Below are 21,274 nucleotides of genomic sequence, written 5' to 3'. Positions count from 1 at the left end.
GGTGTGGATGTCCTTTATGTTTGTTAGTTTTCCTTCTAACAGTCAGGACCCTTAGCTGTAGTTCTGTTGGAGTTTGCTGGAGGTGCACTCCAGACCCTGTTTGCTTGGGTATCACCAGCGGAGGCTACAGAACAGCAAATATTGCAGAACAGCAAATGTTGCTGCTTGATCCTTCCTCTGGAAGCTTCGTCTCAGAGGGGCAACCAGCTGTAAGAGGTGTCAGTTGGCTCCTACTGGGGGATGTCTCCCAGTTAGGCTACTCGAGGGTCAGGGACCCACTTGAGGAGGCAGTCTGTCCATTCTCAGATCTCAAACTCCGTGCTGGGATAACCACTACTCTCTTCAAAGCTGTCAAACAGGGACATTTAAGTCTGCAGAAGTTTCTGCTGCCTTTTGTTCAGCTATGACCTGCCCCCAGAGGTGGAATCTACAGAGGCAGGCAGGCCTCCTTGAGCTGAGGTGGGTTCCACCCAGTTTGAACTTCCAGGCTGCTTTGTTTACCTACTCAAGCCTCAGCAATGTCAGATGCCCCTCCCCTGGCCTTGCTGCTGCCTTGCAGTCTGGTCTTGGACCACTGTGCTAGCAATGAGCAAGGTTCCGTGGGCGTGGGACCCTCCGAGCCAGGCGTGGGATACAATGTCCTGTTGTGCCGTTTGCTAAGACTGTTGGAAAAGCGCAGTATTAGGGTGGGAGTGTCCCGATTTTCCAGGTACCATCTGTCACAGCTTCCCTTGGCTAGGAAAGGGAATTCCCTGACCCCTTGCACTTCCCAGGTGAGGCAATGCCCTGCCCTGTTTCAGCTCACACTCCATGGCCTGCACCCACTGTCCAACAAGCCCCAGTGAGATGAGCCTGGTGCCTCAGTTGGAAATGTAGAAATCACCCGTCTTCTGTGTCACTCATGCTGGGAGCTATAGACTGGAGCTGTTCCTATTCAGCCATCTTGGAACCCTCCTTATTTAGAGTTTTTATCATGAGTGAGTACATGATTTGACACATGATTTTCTGTGCCTATTGAGATGACCATGCAATTTTTGTCCTTTTTTCTAATGTGTATTAGTTGATGTTGAAATACAAAACCAACTCTGCACTTACGCATAAATTCCACAAAATCACAGTGCAGAATTTTTTTTTATGCAGCCAAATTTAATTGCTAATATTAAGAATTTATATGTCTATTTACTTCAGGAAAATTTGTCAGTGCTATGTTTTTTGTTATGATTTGGCTTTAGAATCAAGATTACACTCTACTTCTAGATTGAGTAGGATTTTATAAAATCCTTCTCTATTTTTAAAGCATTATGAGAAGCATTAGTTATTATTTCTTCTTTTAATATGTGATCTAATTCACCCATGAAATCATCTGGACCTTGGCATTTTTTAGTGGGAAGAGTTTTAATTAGTAATTGACTTTATTTGTTATAGGTCTGTTTAGAATTGCTATTTCTTCTTAAGTCAGTTTTATAATATTTATTTTTCTAGGATTTTAAAAATTTCAACTAATTGTCTAATAGTGTTATCCCACATTGCATTCCTGATTTTGGTAATTTGCATCTTTTGTTTTCTCTTCAAGGCTTGCTAAGGGTTTTCAATTTTTTAATCTTTAATTATGTCACCTGTACTTATTTTGTTTTTTTAATTTTATTACTTTATTTTCAGCTTTATTAAAGTATAATTGACAATTTAAAATTGTCTATATTCAAGGTGTACAATATGATGTTTTGATATATGTATACCTTGTGAAATGTTGACCACAGTCAAGCCAATTAACATATTTATTACCTCACATAGTTACCATTGTATGTGTGTGTGTGCATGTTTGTATGGGTGTGTGTGTTTGGAGGATACCTAAGAGGTGCCCTTTGGCAAATTTCAAGTATACAATATATTATTATTACCTATAATCATCATGCTGTACATTAAGCCTCTAATACTTACACATCTTATAACTGTAAGTTTGTATCCTTTGACTCACATTTCCCTATTTCCCCCACATCCCCTCAAACCCTGATAATCACCCTTCTGTTCTGTTTCTGTGAGTTTGACTTTGTTAGAATTCACACAAAAGTGAGGTCGTGCAGCATTTTTCTTACTGTGTCTGACTTATTTCACTTGGCATAATGTCCTCCATATTTATCCATGCTGTTGCAAATGACAGGTTGTTTTTCTTTTTTAAGGCTGAATATTATATATCTATCACACTTTTTAACCTCTTCGTACATCAATGAACACTTAAGTTGTTTCTATATCTTGGCTATTATGAATAATGCTTCAATGGACACGGGAGTGAAGATATCTCTTTGAGATCATGGTTTTCTTTCCATTGAATACATATCCAGAAGTGGGAATGCTGAATAATATGGTGGTTTTATTTTCAATTTTTTGAAGAACTTTTATACTATTCTTCACAATGGGTGTACAAATTTATACTCCTACCAACAATGTACAAGGATTCCCTTTTCTCCACATTCTCACCAACACTTGTTTAGTTTGGCTATTGATCGTTCTTTGTTTTGTAAATACTTAAGGAAGCTTAGGTTATTGATTTGAGAAATGAATATGCTCTGTATGATATGAATATTTTAAAAATTATTAAAGCTTATTTTGCCTCCCAGCCTACAGTTCTTCACACAGAAAATTCTATATGTGCTTGAAAAGAATATGCAGTCTGCTATTATGGAGAGTATTATATAAATGTCATTTCTGATTCATGGTGTTTTTCAAAAGATTTCTATTTCCTTGTGTATTTTTTCAATTGTTTTATCAATTATTGAGTTTGGGATATTAAAATCTTCAACTATTATTGGTAAATTGCTTATCTCACTCTTTAATTTTGTCAGTTTTGGTTCATGTATTTTAGGGATCTAGTGTTCTTTATATATGCATTTATGATTGTTATATGATATTAATATAGCCACGCCATCTCTCACGTATTTTTGTTGGGTATATAATTTTCTACCTTCTTACTTTCAACTATTTACTTCTTTGAATCTACGGTATGTCTTTTGTATACAGAATATAGTTATAACTTGCTTTTCTATTCTACATAACAATGTGCCTTTTATGATGCATGCTTAGTCCATTCACTTTGTGATTATTGATATGGTTGAAATTTCACCTGTCATTTTGCTATTTGTTTTCTGTTAGTCTTGTGTCTTTTTTTGTTCCACTGCTTTTTCATTGCATTCATTTGTTTAAATGTTTTTGGTGAATGATTTCAATTCATCTTTTGATTTTTTTACCGTTTTATTAGTGATTGTTCTATAAATTACAATATGCACATTACTATATAATTTACTTCAGAATAATATTAACTTAATTCCAGTAAAATTCAAAAGTTTTGTTTTAATAAATGTTTAATTCCTCCCCCTTGTTGTGCTATTATTATAATATATATACATACATATACAGACACACACATATATAATATATATAATTTACTCGACAATAGAGTATTATAATTATTTTTTCATCCAATTCAAGCCTGTTAAGGAAATTTAGGGAAAATTAACTAAAACGTGTATAGAGTCCTTCACATTTACCCATATATTGAGTATGTCCAGTACTCTTCATTTCTTCCTGTAGATTCCAGTTACCATCTGGATTTATTTTTCAGCCAGAACTCTGTGTTAAATCCTCACCTAGTCTGCTGGTGGACACATTACCCCAAAGAGGACCAGAACCTCAGGGTAGTGGAGTTGTTGGCCCTCCCTATTTCCTTGCCACCAAAATTGCCGTGCTAACTGACAGAGCTCCAAATCACGGAAGCTGCCTCACGAGTACAGGAACAAAGCTGTGGGGCTTCCTTATCTGACCACTGTTGATAGAGCTGGAGGCAGTGGAATGAAGCAGCCTTGCCAAAATGCTAGGCAACTGGCTGTTATTTTCCAAAGTTCAGTCGTTTCAATAAACAAGCTTATATCTCTAATGGATTTCCAGGGTGTCAAAATGGATCTTATTGACAGCTTGCCAGCTTTATACATGCTTTGTAGGGGAGAGGATGTGTTAGCCTCCTCACTCCATCACACTGGAAATGAATGTCTGTTTCTATTTATTGCTTTTTAAAAGTCTGTGGGATTAAGGTTTTTGTTGCATTTATCTTCCTTTTTTAGCTTGAAAGTTATATTTTATGTAAAATTTTAACATAATATTTTATAACATATGTATTTGGAATTTTTGTAATAAATGTTTAGGGTTAACTTGTATCTATATCATTATCCTGAAAACAAAACCTAGCAAGTTTTTTTATTTTACTTTTCTTTAGATCCCAATTTTCATGGTCTTTTTGTCCAGAATTTCAGTTCCAATCTTTCTGGGCATTTGGGCAGGGAAGAAAATATGACTATGGTGTGTGTCCAGTCCTTCTTGTTAAAATTATAAATAATATTTGGATATTACATGTGAGGAGAAGCTAATTCTCAGGTTTTTATTTTGGGAAATTGATTAATGGTGGCACCAACAACTGACTTAGGGAACAAACGAGTGTCTTATTGGTTTTGCTATTGACATAAATTCCTCTTCACTGTTTCCTAACTGATGACTCTGAAAGAGGCATTAAGATGTGTCTGTTAAGATCTGCTTTGGATTATTTGAATTTAAATTGCCTGGGACATCCAAGGTAAGATGAACCTAGAAGGATCTGGGAAAATATATTAGTAATTCATCTGTTTGTAGACTCGAGTTGATGTCATGAGAGTAGATAAGACCACTTAGGAAAATAAAGAGGGCCAAGGAAAAATATCTCAAAAATATAAACATACACTTAGATAGAAGAAATAAGTTATAATGTTCAGTAGCCAAGTAGGGTGACTATAGTTAACAACAATGTATTGTATATTTCAAAATAGCTAGTAGACAGAACTTGAAATGTTCCAACATATAAAAATTATAATTACTCAAGGCAGTGGATGTCCTAAATACCCTGACTTTATCATTTCACATTCTATGCATGTAACAAAATACCACATGCACCCCTTTAAATGTGTGCAATTATTACATTTCAATAAAATAAAAATTTTAAATACCCATGTATAAATCATAGGGACACAGCAAAGTTAAGTAAAAGGCTAAATTCTGAAAGGGAGAATTTTTAAAAAAGTAAAAAATAGATCCATAGTAGCCAAAGCTCATTAAGAAATAAATCAAGCTTAGAAAAAATGAGTGCCCCTTAATTTAGAAATAAAGGAGTAATTGGGGACTTAATAAGAACAGTTAAAGTGCACCAAAATGTAAGTATCTTAAGGCACTCTAGAAGTCAGACTGTCTGGGGTTGGGAAGAGAAAAAAATATGGATAAATGGACTGTTTCCTAAAGTGTTTGTCATAAAGGGAGGGAAAAAATAGGATAACACTACAGGGAGAGGCAAGGTAAAAAAACATGTGAAAACAATCTAGGAAAAGAAACAGAACCACAGAGCTATGAGGACAGCTATAGAAAAACCTCAAAGGCAAGGAATGAATGCTGCATATACTATTAGGATGGGTGCGTGCATAGGGAGGAAATGTGTATATGTGTACGTGTATGTGTGTGCATGAGTCAGGGAAGGGAAGATGCAGGCTATTTTGGAAAGTTTCATGCAAATTTGGCACGCGATTAAGTAAACCTTTCTAATCATTTTTCAGGTTCCAGAGTTCAACGTGGAATCCTGAACTATGTCAACATTACCAACTCAGATAGCCCCCAATAGCAGCACTTCAATGGCCCCCACCTTCTTGCTGGTGGGCATGCCAGGCCTATCAGGTGCACCCTCCTGGTGGACATTGCCCCTCATTGCTGTCTACCTTCTCTCTGCACTGGGAAATGGCACCATCCTCTGGATCATTGCCCTGGAGCCCGCCCTGCACCGCCCAATGCACTTCTTCCTCTTCTTGCTTAGTGTGTCTGATATTGGATTGGTCACTGCCCTGATGCCCACACTGCTGGGCATCGCCCTTGCTGGTGCTCACACTGTCCCTGCCTCAGCCTGCCTTCTACAGATGGTTTTTATCCATGTCTTTTCTGTCATGGAGTCCTCTGTCTTGCTCGCCATGTCCATTGATCGGGCACTGGCCATCTGCCGACCTCTCCACTACCCGGCGCTCCTCACCAATGGTGTAATTAGCAAAATCAGCCTGGCCATTTCTTTTCGATGCCTGGGTCTCCATCTGCCCCTGCCATTCCTGCTGGCCTACATGCCCTACTGCCACCCACAGGTCCTAACCCATTCTTATTGCTTGCATCCAGATGTGGCTCGTTTGGCCTGCCCAGAAGCTTGGGGTGCAGCCTACAGCCTATTTGTGGTTCTTTCAGCCATGGGTTTGGACCCCCTGCTTATTTTCTTCTCCTATGGCCTGATTGGCAAGGTGTTGCAAGGTGTGGAGTCCAGAGAGGATCGCTGGAAGGCTGGTCAAACCTGTGCTGCCCACCTCTCTGCAGTGCTCCTCTTCTATATCCCTATGATCCTCCTGGCACTGATTAACCATCCTGAGCTGCCAATCACTCAGCATACCCATACTCTTCTATCCTATGTCCATTTCCTGCTTCCTCCATTGATAAACCCTATTCTCTACAGTGTCAAGATGAAGGAGATTAGAAAGAGAATACTCAACAGGTTGCAGCCCAGGAAGGTGGGTGGTGCTCAGTGAGTAGGATGTCCCTCCGTGTTTGGTGGTACAAGGCTTCTGATACTAAAGTTTCTGTGAGAACTCAGCTCACCAAGCATGAAATGATCATTCACGTACACATAAGTGCATATACGTGCATGTAGCTTCCTGTCCCTGGAAGTATGCCTGTGTATATTGATGCAAGCTTACAAGCCCCAAAGAATGAACATGATCCACCCACTGGTACATTACATATCAATGGCATAGGAAGGGCCAGAGTCCAGATCTTGTCACAACTATCCAAGTGTGTGCCTGTTGTTATCTTATTGTTGTTAGTCCTGTCACTATAACTATACCTTAATACTGGATAAAGCTAGAAGAGTTAATCATCTACATAGCAAAGGAAAAATAAGACAGAAGCATTCTTCTCAACTAGATAGAAGATCTTCCATTTGTATTGTACCTCCTTAAGAAGTAAGAATTCTGACCAATCCTTAGGAATTAGATACATGAGGAAAATGCAAGTAAGTCTCTCATTTAGATTCTTTACACCAAGAGATAGGTTATTTAACTCTGATCAGGCCAGGAAAAAAAGAGGGAATATAATTTTTTTAATTCTTCATTTAGTTTTCAAAATGTTAGTATATTTTTGAATATATATGTATATTGAATGTTCTCAACACAAAGAAATGAGAAATGTTTGAGATTATAAATATGCTAATCACCCTGATCTGATCACTATACATGGTGTGCACCAAAACATCACTATGACTATGCATAATTATTGTCAGTTTAAAATAAAATTTAATTTAATTTTTTAAATTTTTGCATATTTCAGAAAAAATAGAACAAATAAGAATAATCTTAAATTACATCTCCCAAACTTAGCTATAATTATCTGTTTAGTGAACACTTATAATGTTTTATGTAAATGGAATCTTACAAGTGGCATTTGGAATTATTGGTCTCAATTCTTTACTTCCTAGTAGCAGCAGTATACATTCACATCCACATCAGGAGGGACAAAGTGGACGGATTGTATTTACATTCACTCTCACTTTAGACACATAATTTTCTCTGGCCATTGTGGTCCTCATGACTTGTTTTGGTCAATAGGATGTTAGTGGATGTGATAAAAGCAAGAGCTTCCGTGTGATTTTGCTGCAGGGTTTGATTTCTTGTACTGGGGTAGTGCTAACCTAGTAGGTAATTCCCCTTGAATCTGGTTTCCAGAAGGAGGTACATGGTGCAAACCTGAGCCAAATTCAGAGCCTGGAGCCAGTCCCTGGTTCCCAGAGAAGTGAAGCAAAGCCAGCAAGTCAAAGCAGCCTAGATGAAGAGGGTCTCTGACAACCTACTGACCAGTGAGAATTATAACAAATGCTGTAGTTGTAAGCATCTGATATTTTGTAGTTGGTATACAGCAAAAGTTAACTAACAGAGTAATTACAGTCTTATTCTGTGAACATGGTTAATCTATTTTTTTGATGCCAATACAATTAATCACATGTGTGTTATGAGGAGCACAATTGTTGTAGCACAATAATTGACTAACTTTAATAAATATATATTTTTTATTTTTGTGGGTACACAGTAGGTTTATATATTTATGGGGTACCTGAGATGTTTTGATACAGGCATGCCATGTGAAATAATCACATCATGAAGAATGGGGTATCCATCCCCTCAAGCAGTTATCCTTTGTGTTATAAACAATCCAATTACATTCCTTTAGATATCTTAAAACGTGTGATTAAGTTATTATTGACTATAGTCACTCTATTGCACTATCAAATAGTAGGTCTTATTCATTCTTTCTATTATTTTTTATACCCAATAACCATGCTCACCTCTCCCCCAGGTTCCCACTACCCTTCCCAGCCTCAGGTAAACATCCTATTCTCTTTGTCCATGAGTACAATTGTTTTTATTTTTAGATCCCACAAATAAGTGAGAACATGCAATGTTTCTTTTTCTGTGCCTGGCATATGTCACTTAATATAATGACCTTTAATTTCATCCATACTGTCGCAAATGATAGGATCTCATTCATTTTATGGCTGAATAGTACTCCATTGTGTATATATAGCACATTTTCTTTATCTATTTGTCTGTTGATGAATGCTTAGGTTGCTTCCAAATCATAGCTATTGTGAACCATGCTGCAGCAAACATGGGAATGCAGATACGTCTTTAATATACTGATTTCCTTTCTTTTGGGTATATAACAGCAGTGGGATAGCTGGATCATAGGGAAGCTCTAATTTTAGTTTATTGAGGAACCTCTAAACCATTCTCCAAAGTAGTTGTACTTACTTACATTCCCACCTTGGCAGCATTGCCTGTCTTTTGGATATCAGCCATTTTAACTGGAGTGAGATGAGATCTCATGATAGCTTTGATTTGAGTTTCTCTGATGATCAAGGATGTGGAGAACTTTTACAGATGCCTGTTTGTCATTGTTTTTCTTCATTTGAGAAATGTCTATGTACCTCTTTTGCCCATTATTGATTAGATTATTGGTTTTTTTCCCTGTGGAGTTGTAGAGCTCCTTATATATTCTAGTTATTAATCCTTTGTCAGATGGGTAGTTTGCAAATATTTTCTTCCATTCTGTGGGTTGTCTCTTCACTTTGTGGATTGTTTTATTTGCTATGCAGAAGCTTTTTAACTTAATGTGATCCTATTTGTCCATTTTTGCTTAGGTTGCCTGTGCTTGTGGGATATTGCTCAAGAAATTTTTACCTAGATCAATGTCCTGGAGAATTTCCCCAATGTTTTTTTGTAGTACTTTCCCCAAAGTTTTCTGTAGTAGTTTTCACTTAGAATAATTTGGCTATTCTGGTTATTTTATGGTTCCATACAAATTAAGATTGCTTTTTCTATTTCTGTGAAGAATGTCATTGATATTTTCATTGGAATTGCATTAAATCTATAGAGTGCTTTGGACGGTATGGACATTTTAACAATATTTATTCTTTCAGTCCATGAACTTAGAATACTTTTCAATTTTTTGGCACCCTCTTCAACTTCTTTCATCCGTGTTTTATAGTTTTCATTGTAGATATCTTTTATTTATTTGGTTCAATTAATTTTTAGGTATTTAATTTTACATGTGGCTATTGTAAATGAGATTACTTTTAAATTTCTTTTTCTTTTTAATTTTTGATCACTATTGGCTTATAGAAATGCTACTGATTTTTGTATGCTAATTTTGTATCCTGCAAATTTACTGAATTTGTTCCTCAGTTCTAATAATTGTTTTGGTAAAGTCTCTAGGTTTTTCCAAATATAAGATCGTATCTTCTGAAAATAAGAATAATCTGAATTTTTCCATTCCAATTTGGATGACTTTATTTCCTTTTCTTAATACTCTAGCTAGGACTTCCAATACTGTGTTGAATAATAGTGGTGACAGTGAACATCCTTCTAGTGTTTTAGATCTTAGAGTAAAGGCTTTCAGTTTTTCCTCAGTGTGATACTAGTTGTGGGTCTGTCATATCTGGCTTTTACTATTTTGAGATATGTTCCTTCTATACCCATTTTAAGGGATTTTATTATGAAGGGGTGTTGAATTTTGTCACATGCTTTTTCAGCATTAATTGAAATGATCATATGGTTTTTATCCTTCATTCTGTTGATAGAATGTATCCCATTGATTGATTTTCATATGTTGAACCATTCTTGTGTCCCAGGGATACAGCCCACTTGCTCATGATGAATTATCTTTCTAATGTTTTTTGAATTCAGCTTGCTAGTATTTTGTTGAGGATTTTTGCATCAACATTTATCAGAGATACTGGCCTGTAGTTTTCTTTTTTTGATGAGTCTTTGGTTTTAGTATCATGGTAATACTGACCTCATAGAATGAGTGTGGAAGTATTCCTTCCTCTTCCATATTTTGGAATAGTTTGAGTAGGATTGGTATTAATTATTTAATTGGTTGGTGGAATTCAGCAGTGAATCCATCGTATCCCAGGCTTTTCTTTATGGGAAGGCTTTTCATTGTGGCTTTGATCTTGTTACTTGTTATTTGTCTGTTTATATTTTGGATTTCTTCCTGGTTCAATCTTGGTAGGGTGTATGCATCTAGGAACTTCTCCATTAGTTCTAGATTTTCTAATTTATTGGCATATACTTGCTCGTGATAGCCATTATCCTTTAAATTTCTTCAGTATCAGTTGTAATGTTTCCTTTTTCATTTCAAATTTTATTTATTTGGATCGTCTCTCATTTTTTCTTAGTCTGGCTAAAGGTTTGTTAATTTTGGGGAAGTTTAACTTTTCAAAAAACCTTTTTGTTTTATTGATCATTTGTATTGTTTTCTTTGTTTCAATTTTATTTATTTCTGCTCTGATCTTTATTATTTATTTTCTTCTTATAACAGTGTACACTCATATGCATGAACAAAGAGCTTATATCTGAGACTGAAATTTATATTTAAAAGGGAAGCAGAACATATGAGTTTGGGAAATTTGCAGCCTGACCATGTGGTAGGCAATAAAAACCCATTTTTCTGGGGATAAATTAGAGCCAGCTGCATAAATTTGAATAAATAAAGAGGAGCCAAATGTTAATAGCCACCACAATGGGGAAAATGTCTCCCAGGTATTTCAGACCTTCACTGCAGCCCCTCCCACTACAGGCCTGGAGGCCAAGGAGGGAGAAGTGGTTTTGTGAGCCAGGCCCAGGGCCCCGTTGATCTATGCATCCTTGAGACATGGCAACCTGCGTTCCAGCCACTCCAGCTCCAGCCATTGCTAAAAGGAGCCAAGGTACAGCTCAGACTATTCCTTCAGAGGGTGCAGGTCCCAAGCCATAGCAGCTTCCATATGGTATTGGGCCTGTGGGTGTACAGAAGGCAAGAGTTTAGGTTTGGGAGCCTCTACCTAGATTGCAGAGGATGTATGGAAATGCCTGGATGTCCAGGCAGAAGTCTGCTGCAGGGGTGGTGCTCTCATGGAGAACTTCTACTAAGGCAGTGGAGTGAGGAAATGTAGGGTTGGAGCCCCCACACAGAGTTCCCACTGGGGCACTGCCTAGTGGATCTGTGAGAAGAGAGCCACCATCATCCATACTCCAGAATGGCAGATCCACCGATAGCTTGCACCACGCACCTGGAAAAGCTGCAAGCACTCAAAGCCAGCCTGTGAAAGCAACTGCAGGGGCTGTATCCTGAATAGCCACAGGGGCACAGGTGCTGAAGGCCTTGGGAGGCCACGCCTTGCATCAGCATGCTCTGGGTGAGAGACATGGGGTCAGAGGAGATTATTTTGAGGATTTAAGATTTAATGACTGCTCTGCTGGGTTTCGGACTTGCATGGGAACTGTAGCCCCTTGGTTTTGGCCAATTTTTTCCATTTAAAATGGGAGCATTTACCCAATGCCTGTACCCCCATTTTCTCTTGTAAGTAAATAACTTGTTTTTCATTTTACAAGCTCACCAGTGTGAGAAACTTGCCTTGTCTCAGGTGAGACTTTGGACTTGGAGTTTTGAGTTAATGCTGGAATGATTTAAGACTTTGGAGGACTATAGGGAAAGCAGGATTGTGTTTTGAAATGTGAGAAGGCCTTGAGATTTTGGAGGGTCAAGGGGCAGAATGATATGTTTTGGCTCTGTGTCCCCACCCAAATCTCATGTTGAATTGTAATTCCCAACGTGGAGAGAGGGACCTGATGGGAGATGATTAAATCATGCTGTTCTCATGATAGTGAGTAACTTCTCATGTTATCTGATGATTTAAAAGTGTGTGGCACTTCCCTCTTCACTCTGTGTCTCTCCCATCACCATGTGAAGACGTGATTGCTTCCTCTTCACCTTCCACCATGATTGTAAGTTTCTTGAGGCCTCCACAGCCTTGCCTCCTGTACAGTCTGTGGAACTGTGAGACAATTAAACCTCTTTAATTTATAAACTACCCAGTTTCGGGTAATTCTTTATAGCAATGTAAGCCTGAAGTAATATACCATGAGGCTTTCAAATACTATTTTATAACCCATTATTTTAACCTAATAACAACTTAACACTCTTTGCCTAAACAAGCTAAAAGAAAACCAATAAAAACTGCACCTTAACTTTGTTTCTGCTGCATTTTAATATTTTTTTCTGTTTATACCTTATTGTGCTGTCTATGTCTTGAAAAGTTGATGTAGCTATTATTTTTTATTTATTTATTTTTAGACCTGCTACTTGGCGTAAGAGTAGTTTACACACCACAGTTATAGTGTTATAATATTGTGTTTTCCTAGGTACTTACTATTGCCAATGAGTTTTGTATTACTACCTTAAAGTGATTATTTATTGCTCATTAATGTCCTGTTCTTTCAGATTAAAGAACTCCCTTTGAGACAGAGTTTTGCTCTTGTTGCCCAGGCTGCAGTGCAGTGGCGTGATCTTGGCTCACCGCAACGTCTGCCACTGAGGTTCAAGTGATTCTCCTGCCTCAGCCTCCTGAGTAGCTGGGATTACAGGCATGCACAAACTCACATGGCTAATTTTTGTATTTTTAGTAGAGACGGGGTTTCTCCATGTTGGTCAGACTGGTCTCGAACTCCTGACCTCAGGTGATCTGCCTGCTTCGGCCTCCCAAAGTGCTGGGATTACAGATGTGAGCTGCCATGCCCGGGCTAGCATTTCTTATAGAACAGGTCTGGTGTTGAGGAAATTTCTCAACTTTGTTTGTCTGGGAAAGTCTTTATTTCTTCTTCATCTTTTAAAGATATTTTCACTGGATATATTATTCTTGGGTAAAAGAACTCTTCCCTGAGAGCACTTTAATTATGTTATGTTACTCTCTACTGGCCTGTAAGTTTCAAGTGAAAAGTCTGCTGTCAGATATATTGGTTTCTTTTCTCTTGCAGCTTTTAGGATCCTTTCATTATATTTGATTTTGGGGAATTTGATTATTAAATGCTTTGAGGTGTTATTTTGGGGGTTAAATTGATTCGGTATTCTCTAACCTTCTTGTACTTTTATATTAATAACTTTCTCTAGGTTTGGGATGTTCTCTGTTATTATCTCTTTAAATAAACTTTCTAACTCTTATCTCTTTCTCCATCTCCTCTTTAAGACCAATAACTCTTAGAATTGCCCTTTGAGGCTATTTTCTGGATCCTGTAAGTATGCTTTGTTGTTTTTTATTCTTTTTTGTTTTGTCTCCTCTGGCTGTGTATTTTCAAATAGCCTGTCTTCAGGCTCACTAATTCTTTGTTCTGCTTCATTAATTCTGTGATTAAAGGACTCTAATGCATTCTTCAGTATGCCAATCGCATTTTTCAGCCCCAAAATTTCTGCTTGATTCTTTGTAAATATGTCAATATCACTGTTAATTTTTTCTGATGTAGTTCTGAGTTCCTTCTCTGTGTTATCTTGAATTTCTTTGAGTTTCCTCAACACAGCTATTTTGAATTCTATCTGAAAGGTCATATATCTCTGTTTCTCCAGGATTGGTCCCTGGTGCCTTATTTAGTTTATTTGGTGAGGTCATGTTTTCCTGTACAATGTTATTCACTGTTTGGTCATTCAAGAATTGTTTATTTATTGTAGTCTTCACTGTCTGGGCTTGTTTGTACCCATCCTTCTCGGGATGGCTTTATAGATATTTCAAGGGACTTGGGTGTTGTGATCTAAGTTGTATCTACTTTAGGGGTAACCCCAAGCCCAGTAATGCTGTGCTTCTTCTAGACTCATAGAGGTACCGCCTTGATGGTCTTAGACAAAATATGGAATATTCTCTAGATTACCAGGCAGAGACTGTTGTTCTCTTCCCTTACTTTATCCCAAATAAATGGAGTCTGTCTGTGTTCTGAGCCACATGAATCTAAGGGTGGAGTGACACAAGCACCCCTGTGGCCACCACCAGTATGTCTGTGCTGGGTCAGACCTGAAGCCAGCACACCACTGGATCTCACCCAAGGCCTGCTGTAACCACTTCCTGGCTACTGTCTTTGTTTGCTTTAGGCCATAGGGCTCCACAATCTGTAGTTGGCAAAGCCAGCCAGGCCTGTGTCCTTTCCTTCAGGAAGGTGAGTTCCCCCAGGCCCCAGGTGGGTCCAGAGACGCTGTCGGGGATTTAGGCACTAGGGTCAAAAGCCTTAGAAGTCTACCTGGTGTTCTATTATACTGCAGCTGAGCTGGCACTCACATCACAAGATACAGACCTTCCCACTCTCCCTCCACTTTTCAAAGGCAAAGGAACCTCATCCCGTAGCCACCTGCCACTACTGGCCATGAGGAGTACTGCCAGAAAACCGCAGATGTTCCTGTAAGGCCCAAGAGCTCTTAAGTCAGCTTGTGGTGAATCCTGCCTGGCCGGGAACTCACCCTTCAGGTCAGTGGGCTCCCCTCTGGCCCAGGGCAGGTCCAGAAATGCCATCCAAGAGTCAAATCCTGGAATGGGGGATCCCAAGAACCTGCTCTACACCCCTGTGGTTGTGCTGGTACCTACGGTGCAAGAGAAAGTCCTCTTACTCTTCCCTCAAGCAGAAGGAGTCTCTCCCCATAGCCAGCACAGCTGGTAATGTGCTGAATCTCACCTGAAGTCAGCAAGTCTCAGAGGCTAACCCAAGACTCTTGACGTAGTACCTGGGTATTGCTGCTTGTTGTCCAGGGTCCAAGGGCTCTTCAGTTAGCAGGTGATAAATGCTGCCAGGACTAGGTCCTTCCCTTCAAGGCAGCAGGTTCCCTTCTGGCCCAGGATGTGTCTAGAAATGCCATGTGGTAGCTAGGTTCTGGAACAAAGGCCTCAGGACTCTGACTGGCGCTCTATTCTGCTGCAGCTGAGCTGGCCTGCAAGATGCAAGACAAGCTCCTCCTACTTTTCTCTCTCCTCTCCTCAAGCAGAAGGAAGGGGTCTCTTTTGGTGCCATGAGCTATGCAGCCTGGGGTTAGGGGAGGCATGATACCAGCACTCCCTTAGCAGCCTCAGTGTGTCTCGGTAGGTTGCATCCCTCTCTAGTCCACTGTCTCTGGACCAGTTCAGCAACAGGACTTGTTTCAGAGTTGCAGTCCTTATGGCCTAGACTGCCTTTCAAGTTTACTTAAAGACCCAGATCACTTTGGTCTGTGGTGGTGAGGTTTACAGGAACTCCAGTTTTGACTGCTGGGATCAGCAATTCCCCTCTGATTATGGCTGTTTTAAATGTTCCCTCCATGGTGAGCATCAGCTGAGTTTGGTCCAGTTTTGTTGTTGTTATTTGTTGTTTTCCTGCTCTAACAGGACAGCACTGAGTTTAATGCATCAGAATTTCATTTCTGACACCAGTGTGTCTGCTATCCCCTCTCCAAGCACCCAGAGACATTCTCTGCACCACACTGCCATTGCCATTGCCTGATGACAGGGGCAGTGTGGCATCGGCGATTTAAGGTAGGTTTTTAAAATATTTTCAGTGCCTTTTTATTATAAGTTATTATAAGGACTCATCCGACTTTTTTGTTTTTAAAAAAGTGTTTCTTATGTACAGGTGTTAAATCAGTGTCCTTGTGGTGGGGGGACAATTGGTGGAGACTTCTATTCCTACATCTTGTTCTGTCCCTGCCCTCTGAATCTCGATAACTTTCTATATGCCTTTCTGCATCTTGTTTTCTTATAGTAGAAATTCCTCATTCCTCCAAGTGCACTAGTATGGATTTAATTCATTCAAATGATGACATAATCATAATGTTCCATGGTGTGGATCAAGGTAATTTATTCAACTGTTTTCTATGAGTGAGTATTAGAGTTGTCTTCAGTTTTATGCCACTCCAAGCAATGCTCTAATAAATGTTCTTCTACAATTCCCCATGTACACTTAGGCTATTACTTCTGAAAGACTGATCTCCAGGTCACGATTGCTGGCTTTAAAGGATTTACATGTTAAAAGTTTACATGTTTGTTGGTAGATTCTTTTCTCAAAAAGTTACAGCAATTCATATCATACTTCTTTTTTTTTTCTTTTTTCTTTTTTTTTTTTTTTTAGACAGAGTCTCGCCCTGTGCCCTGGCTGGAGCACAATGGCGAGATCTCGGCTCACTGCAAGTTCTGCCTCCTAGGTTCATGCCATTCTCCTGCCTCAGCCTCCCGAGTAGCTGGGACTACGGGCACCCACCACCATGCCCAGCCAATTTTTTTGTATTTTTAGTAGAGACAGGGTTTCACTGTGTTAGCCAGGATGGTCTTGATCTCCTGACCTCGTGATCCGCCTGCCTCAGCCTCCCAAAGTGCTGAGATTACAGATGTCAGTCACCGTGCCTGGCCAGCAAATCATACTTCTATACTATGTCAGAGAATGCCTTTTTCTTGCATATACAACAAAATTGACTGCTCTAATATTTTAAAATTTTTATGAATTTAAATTAATAACATTTTAATTAATTTTACTTTATGTAAAATTAATAGTAATCAATGTTACTTTAAACACATGGCTGCCTCCATGTGTTTATAACTCTGTTAAATTAGGGTAGCAGAAAACTGTCTCTCTTTCACAGCAGAGCCTCAATTGTTCTTTCCTTGTTCCTGCTCTCTCCTGCACACTGGCCAAATCCACACCAATTCTGTCAGAACCTTCAAGTATATAATGGTTTTTATTACTTTAATTACATAAAGTAAAATTATTTTACTTTAAAATAAGTTAGAATTATCTAATTTTACTTAATTTTAGATTTTGCTAATAGTAAAAATGTATGTCTTTCACATATTATTGATTATTTTTGTTTCCTCTCCCATGAATAGCCTATTCAAATAATCTTCATCCATTTTTCTATTGGGTTGTTTATATTTTAAATATAAGTGGGTGGGTCACACCTATAATCCCAACACTTCAGAAAGCTGAGGCAAGAGAATTGCTTAAGTACAGGAGTTTGAGACCAGGCTGGACAACATAAGAATATACCATCTCTTCAAAAAATTTAAAAAATAAATAGGCATTCATGGTGGCAGGTGTTTATAGTCCCAGCTGCTAAGGACTCTGAAGTGAGAGGTTCACTTGAGCCCAGGAGGAGGAGGCTGCAGTGAGCTATGCTTTCACCACTGCACCCCCGCATGGACAACAGAACAAGACCTTGTCTCAAAAATAAATAAATGTTAGGTTGTGCAAACGTAATTGCAGTTTTTGCCATTAAAAATAATGACAAAATAGCAATTATATTTGCACCAACTAATAAATAAATAAATATTTCCAAAACATTTTTGTTTTATGCCTTTCCCAATCTGGTATTTGTCTTTGATCTTGTTTGCCAATCAACTCTCAAGCAAATACAGGTAGTATTATTTAAACAAATCTAAATTTAGTTTCCTTTATACTTTTTGTGTTTCATATATTGCTTTAAAAAAGAGGTCTTTGGCCAGGCGCGGTGGCTCACGCCTGTAATCCCAGCACTTTGGGAGGCTGAGGTCAGGAGTTCGGGACCAGCCTGGCCAGTATGGTGAAACCACGTCTCTACTAAAAATACAAAAAAAAAAAAAAAATTAGCTGGGCATGGTGGTGCACACCTGTAGTCCCAGCTACTCAGGAGGCTGAGGCAGGAAAATCGCTTGAACCTGGGAGGCAGAAGTTGCAGTGGGCAGAGATTGCACCACTGCATTCCAGCCTGGGTGACAGAGCAAGACTCCATCTCAAAAAAAAAAAAAAAAAAAAAAAAAAAAAAAAAAAAAAAAGATGTCTTTGATTCCAAGCATTCAATGCACAATCTCTTATACTATTTTCTAAAATTGTTACAATAGTTTTTACTTCTAAGTTTTTCTGTTAGCAGTTTAAATTTATATTAATCAAGGTGGATATTTACTAATGGTAGAATCACCTGTTAAATACATTCCTTTTCTCACTGAAATAAAATACTATGCATATCATATTATAAATTATATGTATATATAATATTGTGTATATATAATATACAATGTATATCTGTGTGTGTATATAAGTATACACAGTGTACTAACACTCTTAGTTCACTTACTGTATACCAACCAAAAAATCTCAGGTGCTCACCACCACAGCATTTATTATAATGCTTGCTGGTCAGTAGGTTGTGTAGGTGTATGCATTTTGCTTTGCAGATCTTTTTAGGAATGACAACATATCACTTATTTATTATAGCTTTATAGTGTGATTTACTTAATATGAGATGTAAAGCAAACCCAATCTCACAAAACAAACGAAAGCTTTGGATTTCTAGGAGGTGTTAAATTATATTTATAGATTAAATGTAAGAAAATAAACATTAATGGTAAGTTTTCACATGCAAGAGTGTATAAGTGTTTCATTAACAGTTTTTTCTGTTTTCCAATAAAATTATTTGCTTAAGTTAAATATATTTATACGTATTTTATAAATGTATGTCTTTTGTTTCTATTATAAATAAAGCAGTTCTTATCTTACAGTAAAACATCTGTATCATAATGTGGGAACATAGAGATATTCAATAAATGATTTGGAATTAATAAAAAAACAGTAACTATATTTAAACTTTGTATGCATGATTAATCAGAATAAAGAGCTTTACAGCTGGAAGTTTCTTTAATCTTCCCCCAACTCCACTTCATTTTATAGATAGAAAGCTGCAACTTTGGCCTGTGGAAAGCACCTTTGAATGGTCCTGTATAAGTCAGTGGTAGGTATTGAACTGAAACCCAACTCCTCTGGCTGCCTCCATGTGTTTATTACTCTGCTGAATCAGGGTAGTAGAAAACTGTCTCTCTTTCACAGCAGAGCCTCAATTGCTCTCTCCTTTTTCCCACTCTCTCCTGTACACTGGCCAAATCCATACCAATTCTGTCAAAACCTTCAACCACATAGTGGTTGTTATTAATACCCCTGGCCAGTCTAGGATCCTATCCTCCCTCTGCAAATCACGTTAACTTGACTGATAAGTTAAGGGGGAAAAAAAATTTCTTAACAGCACACAGAGGGGAGAAAGTATTAGCAAGCACATTTACAAAGTGTAACAGTGGTACACAGAGGGTGGATAAAACTGCAGATCGGGAAAAGCCTTGCAAAAGCCAGATCTCTGGGTTGGTCTACTTGCTAAACAAAGCTCTCCAGGATAGCAACCAGAATGTTACTCGTGTGTGTGTGTGTGTGTGTGTGTGTGTGTGTGTGTGTCAGAAAGAGAGAGGAAGAGAGAGGAGGGGGGAGGGAGATATTGAGAATTCATAACAGGGATCATAAGTTCAAATGTTTAGAGAAGCCAAGGAAATAATATAAATTTATAAAACGAGTACATATTCACACTGTGAGTAGTGGGATCTTTATTAACCAAGAGGCTTAAGACTTCTCAGGGGTTGCCTACTGAATGTTTGAATGTTTCCATGGGGGAATATAGGTCTACTACTTCCATATCTTTCCATATTTAAGATAATTTATGTGTATATTTTATATATTTTGTGTGTATAATTATATATATATATATAGACAAAATAATCCAAACACTGCCATGTCCAAACAAAACCTGTCTGAAGACCATATTGAGATCTTAAAGCTTTTAAACACATTATCTTATTTAATCCCTGGAATGTATGGAGAAATAATTATGTTCTTAATTTAAAAGTACATATGAAATATATCATAATACATAGGAAGTAATTTTCTCAATACCACACAGCCAGGAAATGGCAGAGCTGAAACCAGAGGACCTGTTCCCGACCGAGTCCCTAGTTTTTCCGTTCATTTGATCTCCCTGGCAGGACTGAGCTATCACAGTAAAGACTTTAGAGGACACGTAACCCTGATGGGGTTTATTTACTCCTTCTTCTGTGGGTTAGCTTCTAAATTCCTAAATTCTCAGCCTGGAGTTACAGTATATCTTATTCTTTAGGAGTGATCCTGGACCCTGATGTACTAAATAAGCACAGTGCTAGTGACTCCTAAAGTTTCCTTGTTGACCCTTTCTCATTAGGAGATCATTGGAGCCCTTTGGTCTGGTTCCATTCACAATGCCATAAAGTGAGAGGTGAGACTAGGGAGGCTCAGGTATTAAAGTTATTTGGGTGTCTGCTTGGCCACAGTGGTGCAGATTCTGTGCTATCATTACTCATGAACAGTAATATGGAGTGCCCCTCAATTCAGAAGGCAGCATCCAAGGGAAGAATCCACATCTCACGAACCTCCTTATGTATCTGCAATGTTAACTTCTTACTATGAGGCATGCAGAGGAGAGAGTGCTATGTTGAGCCGAGATGATGACTGCTCTGATGCACCCTAGAATTCTCACCCCAGAAAAACCTGAGGGGCCTGGCTTCAGGATGCTACCTCTTTTTCTTTAGACTATTTTTTTAGTTCAAATTGATACATTAATACATCTACCAAGCACATACCATCGACAGAGTACTTTGTTGTCAGGAGAGTGAAAGTTGAATAATTCGTAACTCTTGTCCTGTGGAAATTTACAGTATAGTTAGTGAGAGAGATATATGCATCATGGTGGAAATACATATGGGCCTGCAACCATTGAGCACCCAAGTTTCAGTCCCTTATCTTTACTATAAACATGGTCAAGTGCCATGGCCCTTCTATAACTTCCTCTCCAAACTGACTTCCACCAAAATTTGCTTCAGCAAATGACATAGTCTCTGTGTTTCCCTTTCACATCACCCGAAAAAAGTGTTCCTTAAACACTAACCTACATGCCAGTCACCTGAGATCTTGCTAAAATGCAGATTTCAGCTCAACAGGCTTGCAGCAGGACATGAGATTCTGCAGCAATTTTAACAACTTTCTAG

At 38.4% G+C, this 21,274-nt stretch overlaps 2 protein-coding genes across 2 annotated transcripts in view; one reads left to right on the top strand and one right to left on the bottom strand.

Moving 5' to 3' along the window:
- MMP26 (matrix metallopeptidase 26) overlaps window positions 1-21,274 on the bottom strand; it is a 280,854-nt gene that overhangs the window by 131,145 nt on the left and 128,435 nt on the right. The gene's annotated exons all lie outside the window — the stretch shown is intronic.
- LOC100974914 (olfactory receptor 51S1) lies at window positions 5,652-6,623 on the top strand. The gene has a single exon (XM_003804643.3). The coding sequence runs from the start codon at window positions 5,652-5,654 to the stop codon at window positions 6,621-6,623; it is 972 nt and encodes a 323-aa protein (XP_003804691.1).

Source organism: Pan paniscus, chromosome 9, assembly GCF_029289425.2.
Source record: "Pan paniscus chromosome 9, NHGRI_mPanPan1-v2.0_pri, whole genome shotgun sequence".
In the NCBI taxonomy this organism is placed as follows: Eukaryota; Metazoa; Chordata; class Mammalia; order Primates; family Hominidae; genus Pan; species Pan paniscus.
This window is presented reverse-complemented; position numbering and strand designations above follow the sequence as displayed.

Bases quoted from the DNA above. Each gene is read 5' to 3' on its own strand.
- LOC100974914 (XM_003804643.3), top strand. From the start codon at position 5,652: ATGTCAACATTACCAACTCAGATAGCCCCCAATAGCAGCACTTCAATG.